Source organism: Abramis brama (genome assembly GCF_963993115.1).
Source record: "Abramis brama genome assembly, chromosome: 19".
NCBI lineage: Eukaryota > Metazoa > Chordata > Actinopteri > Cypriniformes > Leuciscidae > Abramis > Abramis brama.
Window position 1 is genome coordinate 2,620,856 of NC_139981.1, and position 20,723 is coordinate 2,641,578.

The 20,723-nt window shown below is 36.3% G+C and overlaps 1 protein-coding gene across 5 annotated transcripts in view; it reads right to left on the reverse strand.

The window, feature by feature from the left end:
- Positions 1 to 20,723, reverse strand: part of LOC311070230 (signal-induced proliferation-associated 1-like protein 2) — a 134,693-nt gene that overhangs the window by 22,616 nt on the left and 91,354 nt on the right. For 2 of the 5 annotated variants that reach the window (XM_084093980.1, XM_084093979.1), the window contains exons 10-15: positions 17,298 to 17,540; positions 13,140 to 13,289; positions 11,925 to 12,034; positions 10,933 to 11,015; positions 5,443 to 5,849; positions 3,149 to 3,343 (exon numbers count right to left, since the gene is read on the reverse strand). In XM_084093980.1, coding sequence (XP_083950106.1) covers positions 3,149 to 3,343; positions 5,443 to 5,849; positions 10,933 to 11,015; positions 11,925 to 12,034; positions 13,140 to 13,289; positions 17,298 to 17,540 — 1,188 coding nt within the window. The remainder of the gene's footprint in view (positions 1 to 3,148; positions 3,344 to 5,442; positions 5,850 to 10,932; positions 11,016 to 11,924; positions 12,035 to 13,139; positions 13,290 to 17,297; positions 17,541 to 20,723) is intronic. The other 3 variants (XM_084093982.1, XM_084093981.1, XM_084093983.1) reach the window with 2 other exon arrangements.

Sequence of the window (20,723 nt, forward strand, 5' to 3'; positions counted from 1 at the left end):
AAAAAGCTTCATTAGCAGGCACAATAAATGTGATTATTGGATGATTTGTCTAGAGGCTGAGTTGCGTAACGTGGAATAAACAAAGAATGGAGATGCTAACTGCATTACAAGGCTTCTTTTATAACAGCTGGGGAAAACAGCTCAGCCGCACCATCAATCTAAGAAGAACAAAAGACATTACTGGAGAGATGGACCTGAGAGAGTTTCAACAAGAGCATAAGCACACACTCGCTTTTCTAGCTGAATGTAGATGTAACATAGGCGTCTATTGTTTTCAGATTAGCCTAATTATAAATAATTATAGACAATGAGGGAATGCATTGACGTCACTTTCCCGCAGGAATGCCCATCAGCCGGAGTGGCAGAAGAGCTGCTGTGTGACTGGAAAACTGCGAAAACACCAGTAAAACAAATGATTATCAGTTTAAACTAAAGGTTGGACTCGATATAGTGTTCCTTACAACTTACCAAAGATCCAGTGATCCGTGTATATTAACATACAGCAGGAATCGTGTTTCCTGACATTTATATGAGCCTGATTTAAACGCCGGAGAAATACATAAAGCCAATTTGCCTGTGAACGCTTTAAATAAATACAATATAGGTCTAAATCTGGGTGATCACTTATATCGATGTTATTTATATCGTCATATTGTCCAGCATTAAAATTTGTATAGTTTTTTGTCAGTGTTTATTTAAAAACATCCAATTATGCAGAATATACGATGGTAAATATTTAATTGATGAGTTGTCAATACAATATATAGTGTATGATTTTACCCCTAAATTCAGCATATTGACACAAAATGATAACTGCAAATCCACCTTTCTCTGCCTGGATCCAGTTGTGTCTGTGAATTGCAGCGATCCATTTGCTTTTCTTTTCTGTAGCTTTCGGCAGTCTGTAAAAATATACCTCTGATTTCTTGTCAAATCTAGTTGTACAGTCAATCTCAAAGCTCTTTCCCGTTTTAGATGTGTTTGGTCTGTTTTTCGTGGCATTCGCTCTGAAAACCAATGCTATCGCTCAGTGTTTCTGCCACTCAGTGTGTGTAACCGCAGTCACTCCGGCCGACAGTGACGCCACGCGCATACCCTCTATAGACAGATAGATCAATAGATCAATAGATAGATTCATTCAAATTCCTGAGGTGTGACCAATTCAATTCATGTTCACTCTTCTATAAGGTGAATTAAGGTATTTTGGGCCACTTTTTGATCAATGCCAAAAGTGGCCAAATATACATTAATTCATTCAACATAAATTAATACCAGTCTTTTCCCAGTAACATCATCATGATCTAAAAACAAAAACTTCTAAAAGATCTCCACCATGGCTCCCTAGAAGGAGGGGAAGCAAAACTAGAATACTAAAAGAAAAGTGTCTGTGGCTCAATCGTTTCCCCTTCAGGATCCGTCTAGAGTCCAGTGCTAAACACTGATCTTCTGTGTGGAATGGTACAGTAAACAAAGACTGGACATCAACGTGTAGATCAATAATGAGGGGAGACACATGCCAAGTATATTACGTTTGCGTGCTTACAGAGCTGCTACTGATGGTTCATTCCAGGCCGCGGTGATACTCGGATCGATAGAGGAAAGATCCGCTTTGATCAGTAACCTATTGCAGATGTTTTTTTTGTCCTTGAAAACTGGAATTGCATGATGATTGTGCCAGAGGAGAGATTAATTGGATAAAAAGAAGTGAGAGACCTTTGCCGGTGGCTAAATCCAGCCTCGGAATAGATTGGTCTCTCCTGGCCTTTTAAACCAGACGCTTAATGAGTCACACTGGCACAAGATTGGAGGGCAAGAATGAATTTAATCAAATCTAAAGCCCAACCTAATTGTTCACATTAGGAAATCACAATACAACTCCTTTTAAACATACTTTTACTTGAGTGCTTTACATGCACTAGAGATTTTGAGGTCTCAGAGTATGTGGTTATGGCCAATGTTAAATTAAATTATACAACAAATTACTCTGATAAGTGTCTTAGCTTTTATAATGCTGCTTTTAGTGGCTTAAACAATTAAATAAAACCTTCTCTCCAACCATACCAGTAGATGCATCCTATTTAGTTATGCACTGATATGGAAATTTTGGTTAATACTGATAATTAATGGTCTGTCTGAATACTCGATTCTGATTGGCGGAAAGGTGTGCAATAAAACCATTGCACAGGTAGTTCCAAGTCAGTTTAACACACATACGTTTACTGACTTGCACACAGAGATTGGAGATCATGCTGCACACACAGAAACAGGAGCACAGAAGCTTGTTGTGAACGCTGGCCCATGACTTTTAATAATAAATTAACTTTGCTTCTGAATCGCTAGATTATATTACTCAGCAAGAGAGTGGTAACGTCGCTGTTTTTGAAGCAATTCAACTCACAGCTTTATTGCTAATGAAGAGATGCTGCACAGAATCAGGTAATTCACACACACACATCTCTCTCTCTCTCTCTCTTTCTCTCTCTCTCTCTCTCGATAGGCAAATTCATTCAAATAAATGTTATGATTCAAACAAATAAATGTAACCTTGCCACACTACTTTATCTGATTTAAAGCGGACAAAATGCTAGATCTAACAAGTCATAGCTGATGAAAATAACCGCCATTTTAACATTTCCAGTCAAATTTAACACTGTAAACATCTATGATAGCTTTAACTTGTCAAAGCTGGCAAATTACCATGGTATAAATGGGATAATCCACGCATTAAACGATTTGAATGATTTGTTGCCTGACGTAAAAATAACAAAAACAATGCCTGAATAATGCAAGCAAGTCATTCAAATTTCCTTGAATGTCAAGTAATGGACGACATTATCAAATCAAAATGCATGTGTCATGAATCAATAACATGGAACGTTTACTCAGATCCAGCATGATTGTGTCTGTATATATGAATAGATAGGTCAACTAAAAATTATATGGGATTGTACCATTTGGCTACTTCATGTGTGAAGGCACCAATCAAAGTCATCATGGTGAGCAGTGTGCATCTGAATTAATATAATCAATAATTTATTAGGTTTAATATATCAGCCTAATTTTCTTAGTGGACTGACAGCAATAACATTAAAAATGAAAGCCGATACTGATTATTGTGCATCCCTAATCCACACATCCACACACTCACCCACACTCGGACTGAATTGGGGGCTCGTCCGGGACCGGTTTGTCATCGGCCCTCCTACGGCGGCTGTGTGTGTGTGCGTCAGTGCAGGGCCCGGGCTCCTGGCTACTGTTGGGAACGGCCTGGGCTCCGGGATGTTCTGGAGAGGGCGTGAACTGGGAGCTGTGGGGTAAGGGGCTGCCGGAGTGGGGGGAACCACTGGCCAGCGCACATGGGATAGTGAAACGTGAGAACCGGCAATCAAAACAATATGAAATGACTTCCTGTACTAATTAATTTAAGCAGCGATGGTTAGATGAAGAAGGGAAATAAATATACAGGTCTGAAAACGCCCAAGAGTAATTAGATCAATAGTGATCTAATTCCAAGAACGATCCCCTGGGATTCTGCATTGACAGTGTTCTGTTCGGGCATCTTTTGAAATGCATTCACAAGACAAACATGCACTCAAAATCACACACATCAGAACTGACAACATGGCTACGAGCAGGACCCTGACCTTTCTACTACAACATGACAGCTGCCATTCTCTCCGGTCCATCTCAAGGAGACTTTTTACCTTTTTACTTTTTTACATTTTTCTGCCTTTTATGTAACAGTCTATTGCTTTCAAGGGTTTAGTTGACATAACTGTCCTCCAAGAGGCTCCAATAATACTCCCTGAAATAGTGTACTTTTGAAACCTCACTTATCAATGCATTTGAAGACAGCTCACCCTGAACAATATAAGAACACTCTGAACATAACAGAAGGTAGTTATTTTCTTCCTGAATTGCTCTGCAGTGCAAAACAAAAGAGTTTCATTGTATGGATGGAAAATAACCCATGTAAATATTTAAGCACCATACACAAAGCTATCTATATTTCCTAATATCCTAAATTATCTTAATTGCCCAATCCCCACAACCACCCTGGACAATGCAAAAAATCCTTGTAGTGGGTCTGTCCCATTTTCACTATGGTTATCTAGTAGGAAAATCATCTACATGACTAATATTGAGGTAACTGACCCAAGACTGGATCTGCTACTTGAAGATTAACTGATTAACTGGACTGGAATCACAGGAAATCATTTCCAGATTTTTCCGCTATGCTACCGGAGTGTTCCAGATATATTATTCAAAAGTTTGGGGTCAGTACGTTTATTTGCGACAGTAAAGATATTTATAATGCCCCAAAAGATTTCTATTTAAAATAAATTTTATTATTATTATTTTTTTTTATTTTTTTTTACTTTATATTCATCAAAGAATCCTGAAAAAAAGTATCAAAGTTGGTTTTTGGTTGGAAACAAAAACATGCTCTTTTTGTGTGTATATCTTTAAATGTAAATGAGCTGCTGCTCACCGCCCCCTTTCTAGAAGAGGGCGGAGCCTTTACAACTTGGGCCTCGTATACTCCAGCAACAACAAAACAGGAAACAGCATGGGGCCACAAACGCGTTTTTGCATTCCACTGCACTGCTTTTCCATTATTTTCTATATAAACAAGCGCTAAACGGACCTTGCATTGTTTTCTCCCATTCAATGCCATTCACACACAGCACGTCTTTGCGTTTTAACGTTTAGTTTTTTTCAAAAGTTTAACTTCTTTTTACTTGAGTGCTGCGTTTTTAGAATGCCATTTCCTGCGCGAGACACTGTGAAAGATGCGAGCGCCAAGGTCAAACACGTCCATCTAGCACGTTAACATAGAAAAACAATGGAAAAGTAAGGCAGTGTAATGGAAACATGCATTCTGTTTTCATTGATAACATTTAGCCTGTTTATCACGTAGCTGAGACATTCTTGTGAAGCTCACTCAGAGGAGGAGCTAAGCTAACAGGGCAGATTCTGTGAATTTTACATAATAGGTCACTTTCAGCATCTTCAAAATGAGAACAGAAAGTCAGTGATAGCAATTTAAATGCAAAAAGTCTGTTGGCTTGCTGTTAAAAAAAGCACCATCCCTCTCTCTCCAAGAGAATACACACAGCTGGATATATAAAATATCCAGATACTGTGGAATGCTTCCAGTCTGCTATTTGTTATTGTTTATAAATATGTGCATACTGTATTCTTCCAGTTACACACAGACACACAATTTTTGTATCTGGATATGTACAAAATAAGAGTGGAAGCATTCCACATGGTCTGAGTGGGAGTCTAACCATTATGCTAATCAATAATGTTGGCAAAAACACACCGCTTGGAACCATTTGAATATAACCAACCAGGAAATGCATGATCCGTTCAGCCTCAAGCTGCATCAATCTGACCTGTTTATGTTCTCCTGTACATCAGCACTCTTTTGCTCACCTGGAATGAGATGAGATCTCGCTCAGGTCTCCTATACTCCCCTCAGCGGGTGTGTGTCCGGCGGCCAGAGCCGAGGCGTAGCTCTGAGGAAGGTACAACCTCCCGTGGTCCTCCTCCATTGAACCTTCTTCAGTCAGCTCCGGTGTCCAGGGGTGTCCTGGATCAGACGCGCCCCGGCCCTGGAGCACGACGCGGGCCACAGATGCATTGGCCACCCCTGGGGTCATGCTACAGGGCGCAGTGTCAATGCCGCTGTCAGTGGAGGCTCCTTTAATGTAGGTGAGACCCAGCATCTCTGGATCCATCAGGTCCCCGGAGCCGAAGTGCTTCTCATCACTGTTACTGCTGGAGGCATTGCTGGACAGGGTGTTACTGCTGGAGTGGCTGGAGTTCTTATCGCCGCCCTGCTGGAGGAAGACACACACACACACACACACACACACACACACACACACACCAAGGAAACATTAATAATAGGGATAATAAACCTGCTGCTGTCTGTCATTAAGGATAATCAAAGAACAAAAGAAAAAGAGAAATCATTCACTGCTCTAGACTGAATAACTTTTGTAGCTTTAATAAGGATTAATCTATATTTCATTTATAATAGAAACAATAGATGGGCCAATAGAAACAACTGAGCCCTGATTTATTGAAGGACAGGTAACTGTGACATTCATTTTAATGGGTTTATGTGAAGATTTTAATGGTATCTTTTTATAAAAGAAGGTCAATACTGCTATTGATGTCTCTATGATTTTTTTTTCTATGAACATTCAGCATCACAGTATAATTGAAAGCTATAAATATAACATTTATTAGGCTTTAAAATATAGTCTAGTGTCTATGTTGTTTCTACATTAATTTGGAGATTAAATGTGAAATTATCACAATATGAAAAATAAATGAATAAATAAATATAATTGATACACAAATATATATATATATATATATATAGAAAAATGTAAAATTAAGAACTGGCAGCATAAATACCAAGGCTCAATTTTTCAGTAGCTCACATTGCAACAAACAATACATATCGTGCCACTGTCTACGTGACGTTTTGTGCTTGCTAGCATATTTTATCATCTATAATTCTAATTAGCAGATGGAAAACGGGTCGCATTCGCTGTCATATTCTTTGTCATGTGACACCTTCTTTAGTCCAAACTAATATCATGCCAATTTAAATGTACCACTGCACACTGGAAAGACCAGCAAAACTAATTACAGTGAGGTAATGAATAATTCTGTGACTGGTGGTAATGTATGCAAATATGAGCTGTATTCATTAATTAGTGCGCAGACAATAGGCGTAATAAATTAAAAGAGGGGAGCCTGTGGTTAATGGCGCCATGTACATCTCCCAGTGGATACGGCCAACAGCATTTTAGACAATGCAACAGACATTAGAGACCATTTCAGAGATGAAAAGGTTTGTAAGTTATTGATATAGATGGTAAAAGGCAAACAGACAACAACAAACATAATTAAGAGACTGTGATTCTGACATTAAACTTGCTTTTAGACTGACATGAACTGATCCAACACACTCATTAATGCAGCTGTAAAACACATTCCACTTAACATGGATAATGAGACAGTCCTTTAATCTATCATGGTTTTCCTTATTTGTTCAGAGGCTCTACAGCTGCAAACCCCCTATAGCTCTTCATCACACACACGATAAATCATATGTTGTAGATTAAACATCCCCAGGATCTAAAAGTTTCCACTGCAACTGAGTTGCTAACTGAGAAAAGCATTAGAGAACATGGCACTCGAGATTCATTTGAACAGCATGAAGTGGTAAAAATTGATTGGGTATTATACTTAACGTGAGATGGAATGAATTAAGACATTATATGCCATTTTCTTTAATAGAAACTGTTAAATTAATAAGTAACGTGATTCAAAACTGCAGTGATTGCAAATCAGAATAGAGGCAAACACTTCCTAAAGTCACTGAAAGAGAAAAGGCCTGATCTGAAGGAAATTACAAGTAATAACATTAGTGTAAGTGAAACGAAGTAATTAACATTAATTTACCTTGGAGGAAAATGAAGATGTTCGTACTACAACACAGTTTAATAGCAAAAAAGTATCACTATTATACGAGGCCTGGCAACGTTTTACTTAATTTCTGTAAAAATACATTTAAAATCATCCAAACACACATCCTCCATAAACTCTTTTGTTTGGTGGTCTAATGTCTGCATTTACATGTATGCATTTAGATATCCAAGTATTAGTATTGAAGTATATCCAAATGTAAGAGTAATACAGCAAGCAGCGAAATTACAATGCTTTCTAAGATACTTCATGTTCAGGCAGCAGAACATACATCCTTACAAAAATGCATTTGCAACAAGCTCTAAACACTCAAAAGTATAAATAAAATATTTCAAATGTAATTAAGAATGATTTCACTCAACATTTGTGTACACTACTCATTTTCTACGCTTATTAAAGCATAAGACTAGCTTTGTTTCCATGCAAAGTTGCAATTTTAAAAACATTTGCGAACAAAGCCCTGTTTCCATCCCATGTGTTCAAGAGAACAAAACCATCACTTCCTAGGAAATTGGTGCAAAATATCTGTAATAAACTGGAAGTTGCTGCAATCGGGAAAGAAACTGTGCCTCTTTTTTCATACATGGGTCTCAGAACGCGCAGACGAAACGCTATAAACGCTTGCTATCTTGTGTTCGGAGAAGGATACCAGATGTTTGGGAACGCAATCGTGCGAGACAGTTCTGGGAGGTCATTATATTTAGATGACATTTCAGGCTTTTCAGAATGACCAAAACAACATTTGAGATGCTGGTTAGTCCGGTTATCCAATCACATCCCCGGTTGAAGAGTCACATGACTTTTCTTTTTTTTTTATGTGCATCAAGGGATTTATTTGGCAAATGTGTTTCCATCGTAATTTATGCGCATATCTTATTATCCAATGGAAAAACTGTATACCTCAATTAAGCACATGAGTTTTTTTTAATGCACATTTTTTTGCATCTAGCATTCCCAAAACTTACATACAAATAGGTGGATGAAAACACAGTTAACTTAGTGCTAAAGCCAGACTCATTAGCAGAGATTCTACACACAAACATCATTTCAAATCAGTCTACAGGCCTGCGTTAAACGACTGTAATTTACTTTGAATTGGCTGCCGGTGGTCAGATGCTATTACTGGAGCAGGGAGTGAGAGATGTTGGGTGAAACTAACATTGAAGGTGAGAGAGATGGCGAGAGAGACAGACAAACACGAGCACAGAGCGCCAGCACCAAGGGCAGACTGACCTTATCACCATTCATTCATCACACTGATGCACACACACACTGACAGCACGACTAGCGGGGCTCCGTGTGTGTGTGTGTGTGTGTGTGTGTGTGCCATATCAAGCTTTTCATCCTACTGTACGTAAAGACGAGCTGGAAAGTCTCCAAAGCAGCAGATCCAGGAGAGCTAATGTTACTTGATTATAGGGTTGATATGTGAAGTGTAAGTCTCATTTACCACATTAAAACACATTCTGACATCGTTCCCGCAGTAAATTTCCCAGAGGGAATTCCCCTAGATTATGAATTAGTCCGGCATTTATAAACATACAGTTGCATATATAAACAAATGCCTGCTGGCTAGCCAACTAACTGACTGAATTATAAATAAACCACATGGTTTATTTTGTCAGCGGTCTTCTGAACTTTGAATGAACTGGACCTCATAACCTTCTTTACAGCGTGTGTGTGTGTGTGTGTAAGACGACCGGGATTTTGCCAAGTAGGACATCAGTGTTGGTCTAAACCACAAATCTTTAGCGTTAGATTTGCGGCTTCATAATACAAAACAAGCATTAAAGATGCTAAAAACAACTAAAAATCTAAATATTTCTATTCATCCTCTCAGTAACAGCTTTATTTCTTTGAGGAAATAAATATGAGGTAGTCTATTTTTAAAAGTGTGATTTTTTTAGACCTGGAAAAGTTATGTACATTACTAAAATCTTAAAACGCCATGGGCATTTTTATAAAGAAAATTTTAAATACATTTATACCAATTACTATGATAAAATCTATGCTAATTATGATCATATTTTATTGGGTAGAGACTCTAACACCGTGTCCTAACTACACGTGACGCGATAAAATTCCAGCGACAGGCAGTGTGTCTGTCCACACTAGACGCGACGCGACTGTGAGACGCCACAATGTCAATCAAAAATCACAGCCAATCAGAACAGCGTGTGGGCGGAGTCTCGCGGCAAGTGCACAGCACAGAGAGTAATCTTGACGGCACTCGCAAGAAAATGGAGAAGTAGCTACATAATCAAATTCACAAATATTACACCATTTAAAAAATACATAGGCTACTGAGTTACTAAAACAATCGTTGTCAAATAATACACTTGTTTGTTCACAGTTTGAATGTTCTTGCTTCCATTTGTTTCATTTCAAGATCTGAGGTGAATTATATCCATTGTTGCTTTTACAGCCACAAAGCTGGAGCACTAAATGATATTCAGAGTCACATTACACGCTTTTAACATTAAATAAAGCACATAAACAGCACCTGAGATTATCATCGCCACATTTTGTGTTTGTTGTTCCAGCGCGACGTCGCAGAAAAATAGAAACCGTTTCTAAATTAGAAACGTCGCGTGTCGCCGTTGCGCCTGGTTAGGACAAAAACTCTGATTAACATGGAAAAGATACCTTGTATCGCGTGTCGCGGCGTCGCGTGTAGTTAGGACACGGTGTAAGCAGTGTCATTTTAGAACAAAAAAACTATAACTATAAAACTAATCATTTTCAATTATTTTTAATTTTCCATTTTCCTTTTAGTAATTTTGTTGTTGTTTTTTGTCATTTTTATTAGTTTTTTTTTTTTTTAAATGTCCATGTATTATTATTTTTTCTTCCAGTTTTAATTGTAGTACATCAAGTTAAACTAAATGAAAACGAGAAATGCTTTGGCAACGCGCTGAAATAAAATACATTTATATTCTATTTCAGTTCATGTTTATTTTATTTCAAGTAACAAAAGTGTTTATTTTATTTTATTTTTATTTTTAATTAACTATAACAACCCTGATTCTGAAATGTATTTTTAAAAATCCGTATTTAATTTCCAATTATATATATATATTTTTATTTACATTTTATTTACCTATTTTAATCTATAAACACTCCTAGTTTCAGTAAATAAATAAAAATGTATAAAATAAAACTTTCTCAAAGCAGATGTACCAGAGGAAACCTATTAGCAGACATGAGGAATGAATATTGAATATATTGTTACATATATAGATAGATATATTGTGGACAATGGAGGGCCTTGGATTTAAAAAGCTTGAGAACAACTTTCTTAATGGTACTCAATGATTGGAACATGTTTGTTCCTCCCGAATCTTCTTTCAGGATCAGAATAAATGATGTTGAGCTTCAGTTTTACTCTAGCGGAGTGTCACATGGGAGTCGTCTTACCCGCCTCAACTTGTTCGGAGAATCCTTGCCTCTTTCCTTCAAAGAGTTGAGGATCTTGGTGGAAGGGACGTGCCATTTCGCCTCTGTGAAGACGAATAAAGTAAATCATTTTGACCCATACAATGTATTGTTGGCTATTGCCACAAATATACCTGTGCGACTTGTGACTGGTTTTGTGATCCTACATATGATTAATAATAACGGTAAGACTTTACAATAAGGTTTCATTTGTTAACATTAGTTAATGTCTTAACTAACATGAACAATGAGTAATACGTTCATTACTGTATTTATTTATCTTTATTAATGTTATTTAATAAAAAAAAACAGTTAATTGTTTATTCATGTTAGTTCACAGTGCATGCATGTTAACAAATACAACATTTCATTTTAATTATGTATTAGTAAATGTTGAAATTATCATTAACAAAGATTAATAAATACTGTAGAAGTATTGTTCATTCTTAGTTCATTCTAACGTGAACTAATGAAACCTTATTGTAAAGTGTTACCATAATAATAATAATTATTATTATTATTTGTATTATTATAATTAATAAATAAAAATATTACACAAAATTACACTTTTTTTAAATGCTTTTTTAATTCACAGTGAAATATTACAATTTACAAATGACCTCACTAATGTTCATGGCTGTCTTAATTTCTTCATTTTCAAACATTAAACCATCAAGCTTTTATTATTTTGGTGGAAAACCACAAGCTGCTCACGAGGAAATGAACACAGTGCCTCGCTTCACTCTGAAACTCACATGTATTTATTGAATTAAACTGCAGATTTTTACATTTTGATAATCACACTAACCCCAATCCCGATTTCGGTTTTAAATAATCGTGCAACCCTAACATTAACCTATTATTTCCCAGCAGGAAGTGTTAAACTTCCAGTATATTTTCCGGTCAGTAGCTGATGTCCATCTGACCTTCACTCTTGAGAAGGAGAAGTATAAAGCTCAGTGTGTGAGTCTGACCTGCAGAGCGAGTTCTCTCGAGAGTGGGCTCTCTCTCCCTCAGCATCTCCCCGTCTCCCAGCATGCACTGGGCTTCAGCGGAGCGCTCACGGAGGACGGGAGACTGACACCTGTGGAAGGAACAGGCTGGAGTTTAGCACTTTCGGGAAGGGGAGAAGGACTTCAATCAGCCAGAGGAGGATGATGATGATGAAAGCCAGTTTTTTGGGCTATTCATCTGTCATTGCAGTGCATTGATGTTCAGTTTGACTGAAACACCTCCAGCTGTGATCAAAGCCACTACGTTTGAGGACACGTTCACATTCACATAGCAATAGCTCATTTCTTTACTCACACTAAGAAATGTCAGCCTTGATTAGATTCATTATGGACTGATTATCTCACACTCTTCCTCTGTGTGAAGGTTCTGCTCTAAAGACTTAACGTCTAAACGTATTTATGGACGAGTACCAATTAGTAAATGACCAATTACTGTGCCTGAACATTAATCAGGTTACCCGTTACTTATCAGTTAATTTCTAAAACCCAAAATCAACCTATATCAGATGAACAATACAATAAACAACAAATTGTTTACAGTTTTTATATAAAATGGAAAAAATGTATATGAAATAAATTAATATTAATAAATAATATTTATTCTGAAATTAATAAATGTTTAATTAATAAATTTAAAGTTAATTGCACTATATTAAATAAACTCCAAATCCCTATATTACAATTCAAATCAACCTACGTCAGGTGGGCAATATGATATACATAAAAAAAAATTAAGTATATGAAATAATAAAATATCCATTTTATTAAATAATAGTAATATTAAATAGTTTAATACAAACTAAGAGTATAAGTCATAAAAATGATTAAATTTTTCTTATTAATACATTATAATATTTTAACTAAATCCATACTACATAAATACTAAATCATAATTATATTTTAATAGAATTTAATCTATTTATTTATTAATTTATATTAATCAAATTCATTGGACCAATACAATAATACTTAATTAAACTTAACCAAAAATTTACTTAAATATTGCAATTAATTGCATGAATTGATTTTTATCAAATTATATAATATAATAACATACAATACATACCCTTTTTTTTTTTCTTTTTTTTTTTTGACAAACTACATTAATACAAAATAATTGTATTAATTATGCCCTACACAAAACAGCTTGTCTGTGAGTTTGTGTTGGGATGTTACCCGTCGTATCCGGGCTGCTGGTTCCAGCTGGCGCTCCCACAGGGTCCGGGGTCACTGGAGGACGACTGGTTACTGGGCGAACTGCGGTAGTGTTGGGACGCCTCTCCTTTACTGCAGGACATCTGAGGGCTCTCCGTATCTTGAGCAGTCCTGTAGCGTGAGAAAGACACAGAACAGATGGGTTTGCATTCTCACAGCAGCTGCGCCTCTGACACTGATCCGACTACAGCACAGGTTCCAGCCGAGCCTGTAGAGTCAAGAACACGACATCAGCCTGACATCAACGTGTCTGATCCAATCACTCGGCTCTCAAGAGCAACAAGCTGAACGTGTGTGAAATCAACATTCCTTTCTTCTACTATAACATTCTTATCAATCTTGAGGAAGATTAATACAATAATAATAAACTAAATTAAACATATTAAATCAAATGGACTTAATTTATTCAATTCAAATCAACCTACGTCAGATACATTTAAAAAAAAAAAAAAAAAAACCTACGTCGGATAAACTACATGATATACGTTAAATGTTTTTTTTTTCAGTTGTAGATTAAAGATAAGATCAAATATAATATATAATATGATCTATATAAATAATAATATCATGAAATAAAGTACATGAAATAAAAAAAATATTTTATTAAATAATAGTAATATTAAATTGTTTAATATCAACAAAAAATATTTTTATTAATAAAAACATATTAAATTAAATTATTTTCAATAAACGTAATATAAATTTCAAATATAATTGAATGAATTAACTAAAAGTGGATTAGTGAAATGGATAATTAGGCAACACACAGACCTGATCACCGCACTGATTAAACTAGGGCTGGTCCGAATACCATTTTTTGAGCTTCGAAGCTTCGGTAGTAATGAACATCGAATATTCGAAGCTTCGGTAGTAATGAACATCGAATATTCGAAGCTTCGGAGAGAGGGGGCTGAACATATTCTTCTCTCTAATAAAGGCAGGAATCTCGTGTCTGTATGTCCGTTTGCATAATTATTATTTCGAGAACCATTCATCCAATCGACTTCACACGGGAGTGCAGAGTCGCATTTGGTGCAATATAGATGGACACGCGAGACGACACATTCAGAATTTAAACTTTTAGTAAACTACAGAACAGCGCGAGCGGGAAGCGGCACGCCTCACTTCGCAGGGCTTATATTCTCCGAAAACGGACACTGCACTAGTGATATAAAACCATAGACTGTAAAAAATATAAAACGCACACACACAGGTCTGTTAAATTAAGCAATACTTTTAAGGTAGTCTAATATTTTTCTGACTAACAAATTGCTGACACAGTAAAGGGTAGATTAAAAAAAAAAAAAAAAAAAAATATTTAAATAAAGAAAAACGAAATTTAAATAAAGAAAAAATGAAATTTAAATAAAGAAAAAACGAAATTTAAATAATGAAAAACGAAATTTAAATAAAGAAAAATGAAATTTAAATAAAGAAAAAACAAAATTTAAATAAAGAAAAACTAAATTAAGTTAAATTAAAAACGAGATTAATTTAGATTGATAACGGGTAAAAAGGCTAATACATTTTGTTTCTATTATTCTATTTTCCACAATGTCAAGGCAACGCAGCTTAACCCAAAACACAAGCACTTCGGTCCATACAAACTCCGCTGTTCTGCTCTAGTCAGAGAACACTCCCGTCGGTTCTATTTCTAGCATGCACGTTTTCCGCGTGGTTCGAGCCGCGCCTGAGACGCGTGTCTCATGCAGGCAGTGTGCAAACTCCAACCTGTTAACATGGGAGCCGAAATAAAAACCGACACGCTACGCAGCCAGTGAGTCGCCGGCCTTATTCAAGCGCAAATGAGAACCGTTTCGCAGGGGATCCAGGTGTGCAAAAAAAAAAAAAAAAAACGAATATTCGAATGTCAAATTTTCAAATCGAATACCAACCCACCGAACGATTATTCGAATATTCGGGTCCAGCCCTAGATTAAACATCAACCACTTTAATCTGACATCAATAACGGTCAGATTATCATGCTTTCAAATACATTTGAACCATTTTAAGGTAAATATTAATGCAATTTTCCTTTTATTTACTTGACATTTGGGCAAATGTGCATTTGGGTTTTTCATGCATACAGAAGATGTGCACAGAATATCAGGGATTTTGCAAATAAAAGGTAGATAAAAAGGGTAAGTGCAGTAACATACAGTATTAACATAATGCATACTCCAAAAATAGCACAAGTAGAATGGTAATATGTTCCTCCACTAATGGATGCCTCACTAAAAACCTGTCTACTAAACCGTCAGTGATCCAATCACACGTCACCTTGTGAAAAGTACTGGCGGTGAAAACTCAAGCATCTGATATTCCCATTCCTGCATCTGATATTCCCACTCCTGCAATGCTTTACTGTTTCTGTCAGCTTTAATAATGGGAATCAGCAGTGCTCTCACTCTCCATGCATACATCGCATATACACCTTCCAAAACCGCAAAATATGACGTGTAGAAGCTTAATGAAGGTGATTTGCACAATTGGCATGGTGACTTTACGCACCAAAAATGGCACAGGACAATATGCATGCTAGTATATTAATACACCACTGTGACAGAAGCATACAGATCTGCCAAGTCCTTTAAATCCTTTATGAAAAATGTGCAAACATTGTCATATCATGTGTCCAGTGTGCTTTTAGTGATTTAGCATGAATGCACCAGCATGATCAGAGGAAGCACAGTTCTGTGGCATTACTGAAGCGATGCACAGCTCTCTCCACATGCGGTCTCACACAAGAGTCTGGAAAGGTCATCAACACCACGAGGGGCTTCCAAGTAAGAACAAATGACCACATTATAACGAACCATATTTGAAAGGCATATTGCATGCATGCCAAATACAGGAACCTGAATTTGTGATGTTCAGGGTCAGTAAGTATGCCAAAAACACTGGAAATGCAACAAAACACTTTCCAACAGCAAGTAAATGAGAGTGCACATTGAAAACGAAAATGTTGCATGACACGGAACAAACACACAGTTTTTTTGTTGTTGCAATTTTCACACATTTATGCACTGCAAAAAAAATGGTATGAGTATTTTTAGATTGTTTTACAGTTAAATAAAAAAATAAAAATGATATTCGTAAGTATCACAAGAAGGCGATTAGTGCCATATTAAAGCAGTTTTTTTTTTTCTTCCCAAATTCAGTTTTATCTATACCAGATTCCATGTTTTCTGTTTTAATTTTTTTGATTCTGTTTCAATGGTTTAATTACATTTCAATAATCAAAAAGCTAATCAAATTAATTCATAAAACTTTTAACAATTTAATAATATAATATATATATATCTTTTTTTTTTAACAATGATAGGGCCCTAACAAAATGTTTTATTTTTATTCAGTTTTTCTGTTAAAATATTTCTGGATTTAAGATTTAATACAAAAGTAATATTAAAAACTGCGGCAATCAAAAAGGCTTAACAAAAATACAAATATAATCTTATTTATTAATTTAACAACACTTTTATTTTTTGGCAAACAATGTGCAGCACAAAATATGTTTGTTTACTGCTAATTTTAACATGAAGTCCATGTGTTCATGTCTCACTACATGAGTGAACAGACTTCAGATTTCAATAGGAAAGACACAAAAACGTGTCCACTGAGGAGATCATGAAATATAATAAATAATATAAATAATATTAATTTCATATATTTTGTATAATCTTATATAAAAACTGTAAACAATTTGTTGTTTATTGTATTGTTCATCAATTGGGTTTTATAAATGAATTGATAAGTAACGAGTAACCTGATTAATGTAACGGTGCCGAACCTCGCGAAGACTTCACGAGACGCAAACTCTGAATCAACATGCACCAATGCTATATTATCTAAATGTCATAATCATTTGTTAACAAACAAGTATTCTTTACTTCAATGAGCTCTTTATATCTGCATTAAATTATTACATTGTTTACATATTTAGCCAACTATGATTTTGTATACACATTTCTGAAATACATAACTTTAGACAGTTACCTCACTCTAAATTGTAATGTGGACTCATGCACTCTCTGTAAAGCTGCTTTGAAATGATGTGCATTGTGAAAAGCGCTATAGAAATAAACGTGAATTGAACTGAATTGTAACCAGAAGTGATACCTGGGTCCATCTGGCAGCTTCCTGTCGAAAGAGGTGCTGCGTGGGATAGCGTTCTGGAGGACCTGCTGGCAGGGCGTGCGATCGGGACCCTGTGTGGGGGATCCGCGGGGAACAGGCTGGCCGCTGGTGGGCACACGGTGCCAGGTGGTGTTTCTTTTGAAGGGCGTCTTGTACTCGCAGGGCGTTCCTTCACTGTCCAGCTTATACTCCACCATAGGAATGCGGTAGAGCTCTGAACATCCCCTGAGACACACAGAAAGCAGAAAATAAGCCACCAATATTTTTGGGAATATGAGCACTGATTAATTGCTCATAATAAAATCAGGATTGTATCTATTATGCCCTTTTTTAAAATCTTGATTTTGTTTTTAGACTCTACTAGAATAAGTTTAAATGCTTGAATGCTCAAAAACACATTATTTCCCCCATATTCTCCACTGTTGCGGCTCCTCTCTTCCCAGTCTGTCAGTAACGCTCTGTTTAGTTCCTGTCTCTAAGAAACCCCTCCTTCTGAAAGCACACTGTGCTCTGATTGGTCGGCTGGAGCAGTGTGTTGTGATTGGTCGAGCGCTTTGAGTGTGTTTGGGAAATGTCCCGCCCCTTACCATAACCGCCAGTTTAACACACTACTAACTAACTCAACCAGGCCCCGCCCCTTTATTCTGCGTATGAATTATTTAAATGAGGAATATTGTGATGAGTTCGTTCCCGGAAGAAAACTCAAGACTACAATGGAGGCGTTTCAGGAGTTCAGAAACACTGACACTGATATAGGGAAGATCTGGCTTTGGAGGTACACTTTATCATGCTCAAACAGCAACATCACACACTAAAGAAAGATGAACGTGAAGAAAATACAGGCCCATTTAAGAAAATAAAAAATAAATATTTTTTTTTAAACATCTTTCTTTTTTGGTTAATATCATTAGTCCCTCTTATATTTCAAACACCTGTCATATACAGAGACTTTTCACCATGCAATTAATTCCTGATGTATGAATATCTGCCGATTCTGCCCTGCTTTTTCTCTTATTGAATATTGTTTCATTTGGAAAATCATGATGGTAATGTTTATAATAATATTGTTTACACAAAATAAAAAATAAAATAAAAAATCAGGCATGTGAGATTTGCTGTATTATATCTCACTTTACGTGAGTATAATGCAAGTAAGATAAAGTAGGACATACTTGTATAATCAAAATGCTAAAAAGTGCTGGGTGATAATATAGGCATATTTTCCGATGAAATAAAAAGTGACAATATATTGTGACAAAGCTGATATTTTATTTGTTTTTGTACAACTAAAATAACAAAGCGAATGACGCCGAAGTCTCGCACATTCAAGTTACCAATGGACCAGTTAACACTAAACATAAGCTGGATAAGAGTAGTGGGGGAACTGGAAGACGCACAGAAATGGAGAAGCTGGATGAGGTGGGGTTCTTGTGTTGAAAGAAAAGAGCCCGAGGGTTCAGCGCTGCACACAGGTCACGAAAACTGTCTGCTTTCCAAATCGAAAAAAACAAAAACCACTTTTGCAATTCAACTCTGCTGCTATTGTCTCCATGAAGCTCTTGGGGTGAGGGGTTCACATTCTCCTCTGACATTTACATAACCAGCCCTGCAGCCCACAGGCTCATATCAATTAGATGCAGAAGACAGCCCCAAAAATCAGAGAACGTGATCTCAGCATCGGCTGAATGTGTTTTAAATTGAGCTGCATTCATCAGTTATTTGCCCATCGCCCTCTGGTTATCACTGACCTCCAGAACACTCCACGCTACGCTTTACACTTTCTGGCAGAATCTCTTGGCATGAGCAACGGCAATGCAAAACATCCTCGAAAGGGACTTTTCTGACCGAAAAATCATGCTGGAATACATTAAAAGGAAAAGATCAGCAATAAATTAAATTCTGACATCATTTACTCACACTCATGTCATATTCAGATTCTGCATGATTTCCTCGTATGAAAAACAAGATATTTTGTAATAGGGAATGAGTTGTTTGAGGTCTGAATACACACACACACACACACACACACACACACACACACACAAAGTGTCTTATGCTCACCAAGGCTGCATTTATTTGTAAAAACAGCAATATTGTGAAATATTATTACAATTTAAAATAACTTTTCTATTTTTTTTTATTTTCAAATGTCACATTTGATCCTTCAGAAATCATTACAATTCTGATTATTATCAATGTGCTGCTCAACATTTCTGTGATTATTTATATTTTTTCCAGGATTCTCTGTTGAATATAAAGTACAAAAGTCCTATTTGAGTGGTAGATGTTTTTCAGTTAATCATAGTAACCTCTCCATTGGGGCTTCCGCAAGGGTCTATTCTTTCTCCCATACTTTTTTCTTTATATTTGCTCCCCTTGGGTAGCATTTTTAGAAAGTATGGAGTGTCATTTCATTGTTACACCGACGACACACAAATGCACAAATACCAATTCATTTGAGTCACTTTTAAAGTGTTTAAAGGACGTTAAAAACTGGGTGGCAAAAAACGTTTTAATGCTAAATGAGGAAAAAACTGAGGTTATTGTATTCGGCCACCCAAATAACTCATTATATCAGATTCAAGTCCCCTGGCATATTACTCGAAAACAACTGTTAGAGATTTAGGCTTTTTAATTGACAATAACCTAAAATGGACAAGCAAATTAACTCTGTCGTCCGGGCTTTTTTTTATAATCTGCATTTATCAGCAAAAACGAAGCCATTTTTATCAAATAAAGATTTCGAAAGAGTAATCCATACCTTTATTTTATCACGGCTGGACTTTTGTAACTCTCTGTATTGTGGCATCACCGCCGCATCTTTGTCTCGATTACAATCGGTGCAAAATGCTGCGGTGAAGCTTTTAATGAGGGTAAAGAAACACCAATCAATTACACCCGTACTAGCGCCTCTAAATTGGCTTCCAGTCCATTTTAGAATTAGATATAAAATATTATTGTTTGTATATAAATCGTTAAATAACCAGGCCCCACCATATTTGGCAAACCTTTTAACCCCATATAACCCTTCTAGAACATTACGCTCAGAGAATCATAAACTGCTTATAGTGCCTAGAACTAAACGCCTACATAAAGGCGACCGGGTCTTTGCAGTAATAGGGCCGAGACAGTGGAATGAGCTGCCGCTATCTATCAGGTCTGCCAAATCGCTGTCAGTGTTTAAGAATCTGTTGAAAGTGCATCTAATGCCGTTAGCCTATAATGGTTAGATGTGATGTTTTATATGTTGTCTATTTATTGGTCTATGTGTGTCCTTATTTTTATCCTTTTATAGAATCTGTATGTAAAGCACTTTGGTTGTGTTTTAACAGTGCTATATAAATAAATCATCAAACAAGAACAAGAACAGCATTTATTTGAAGTAAAAATCTTTTTTTAACATTATAA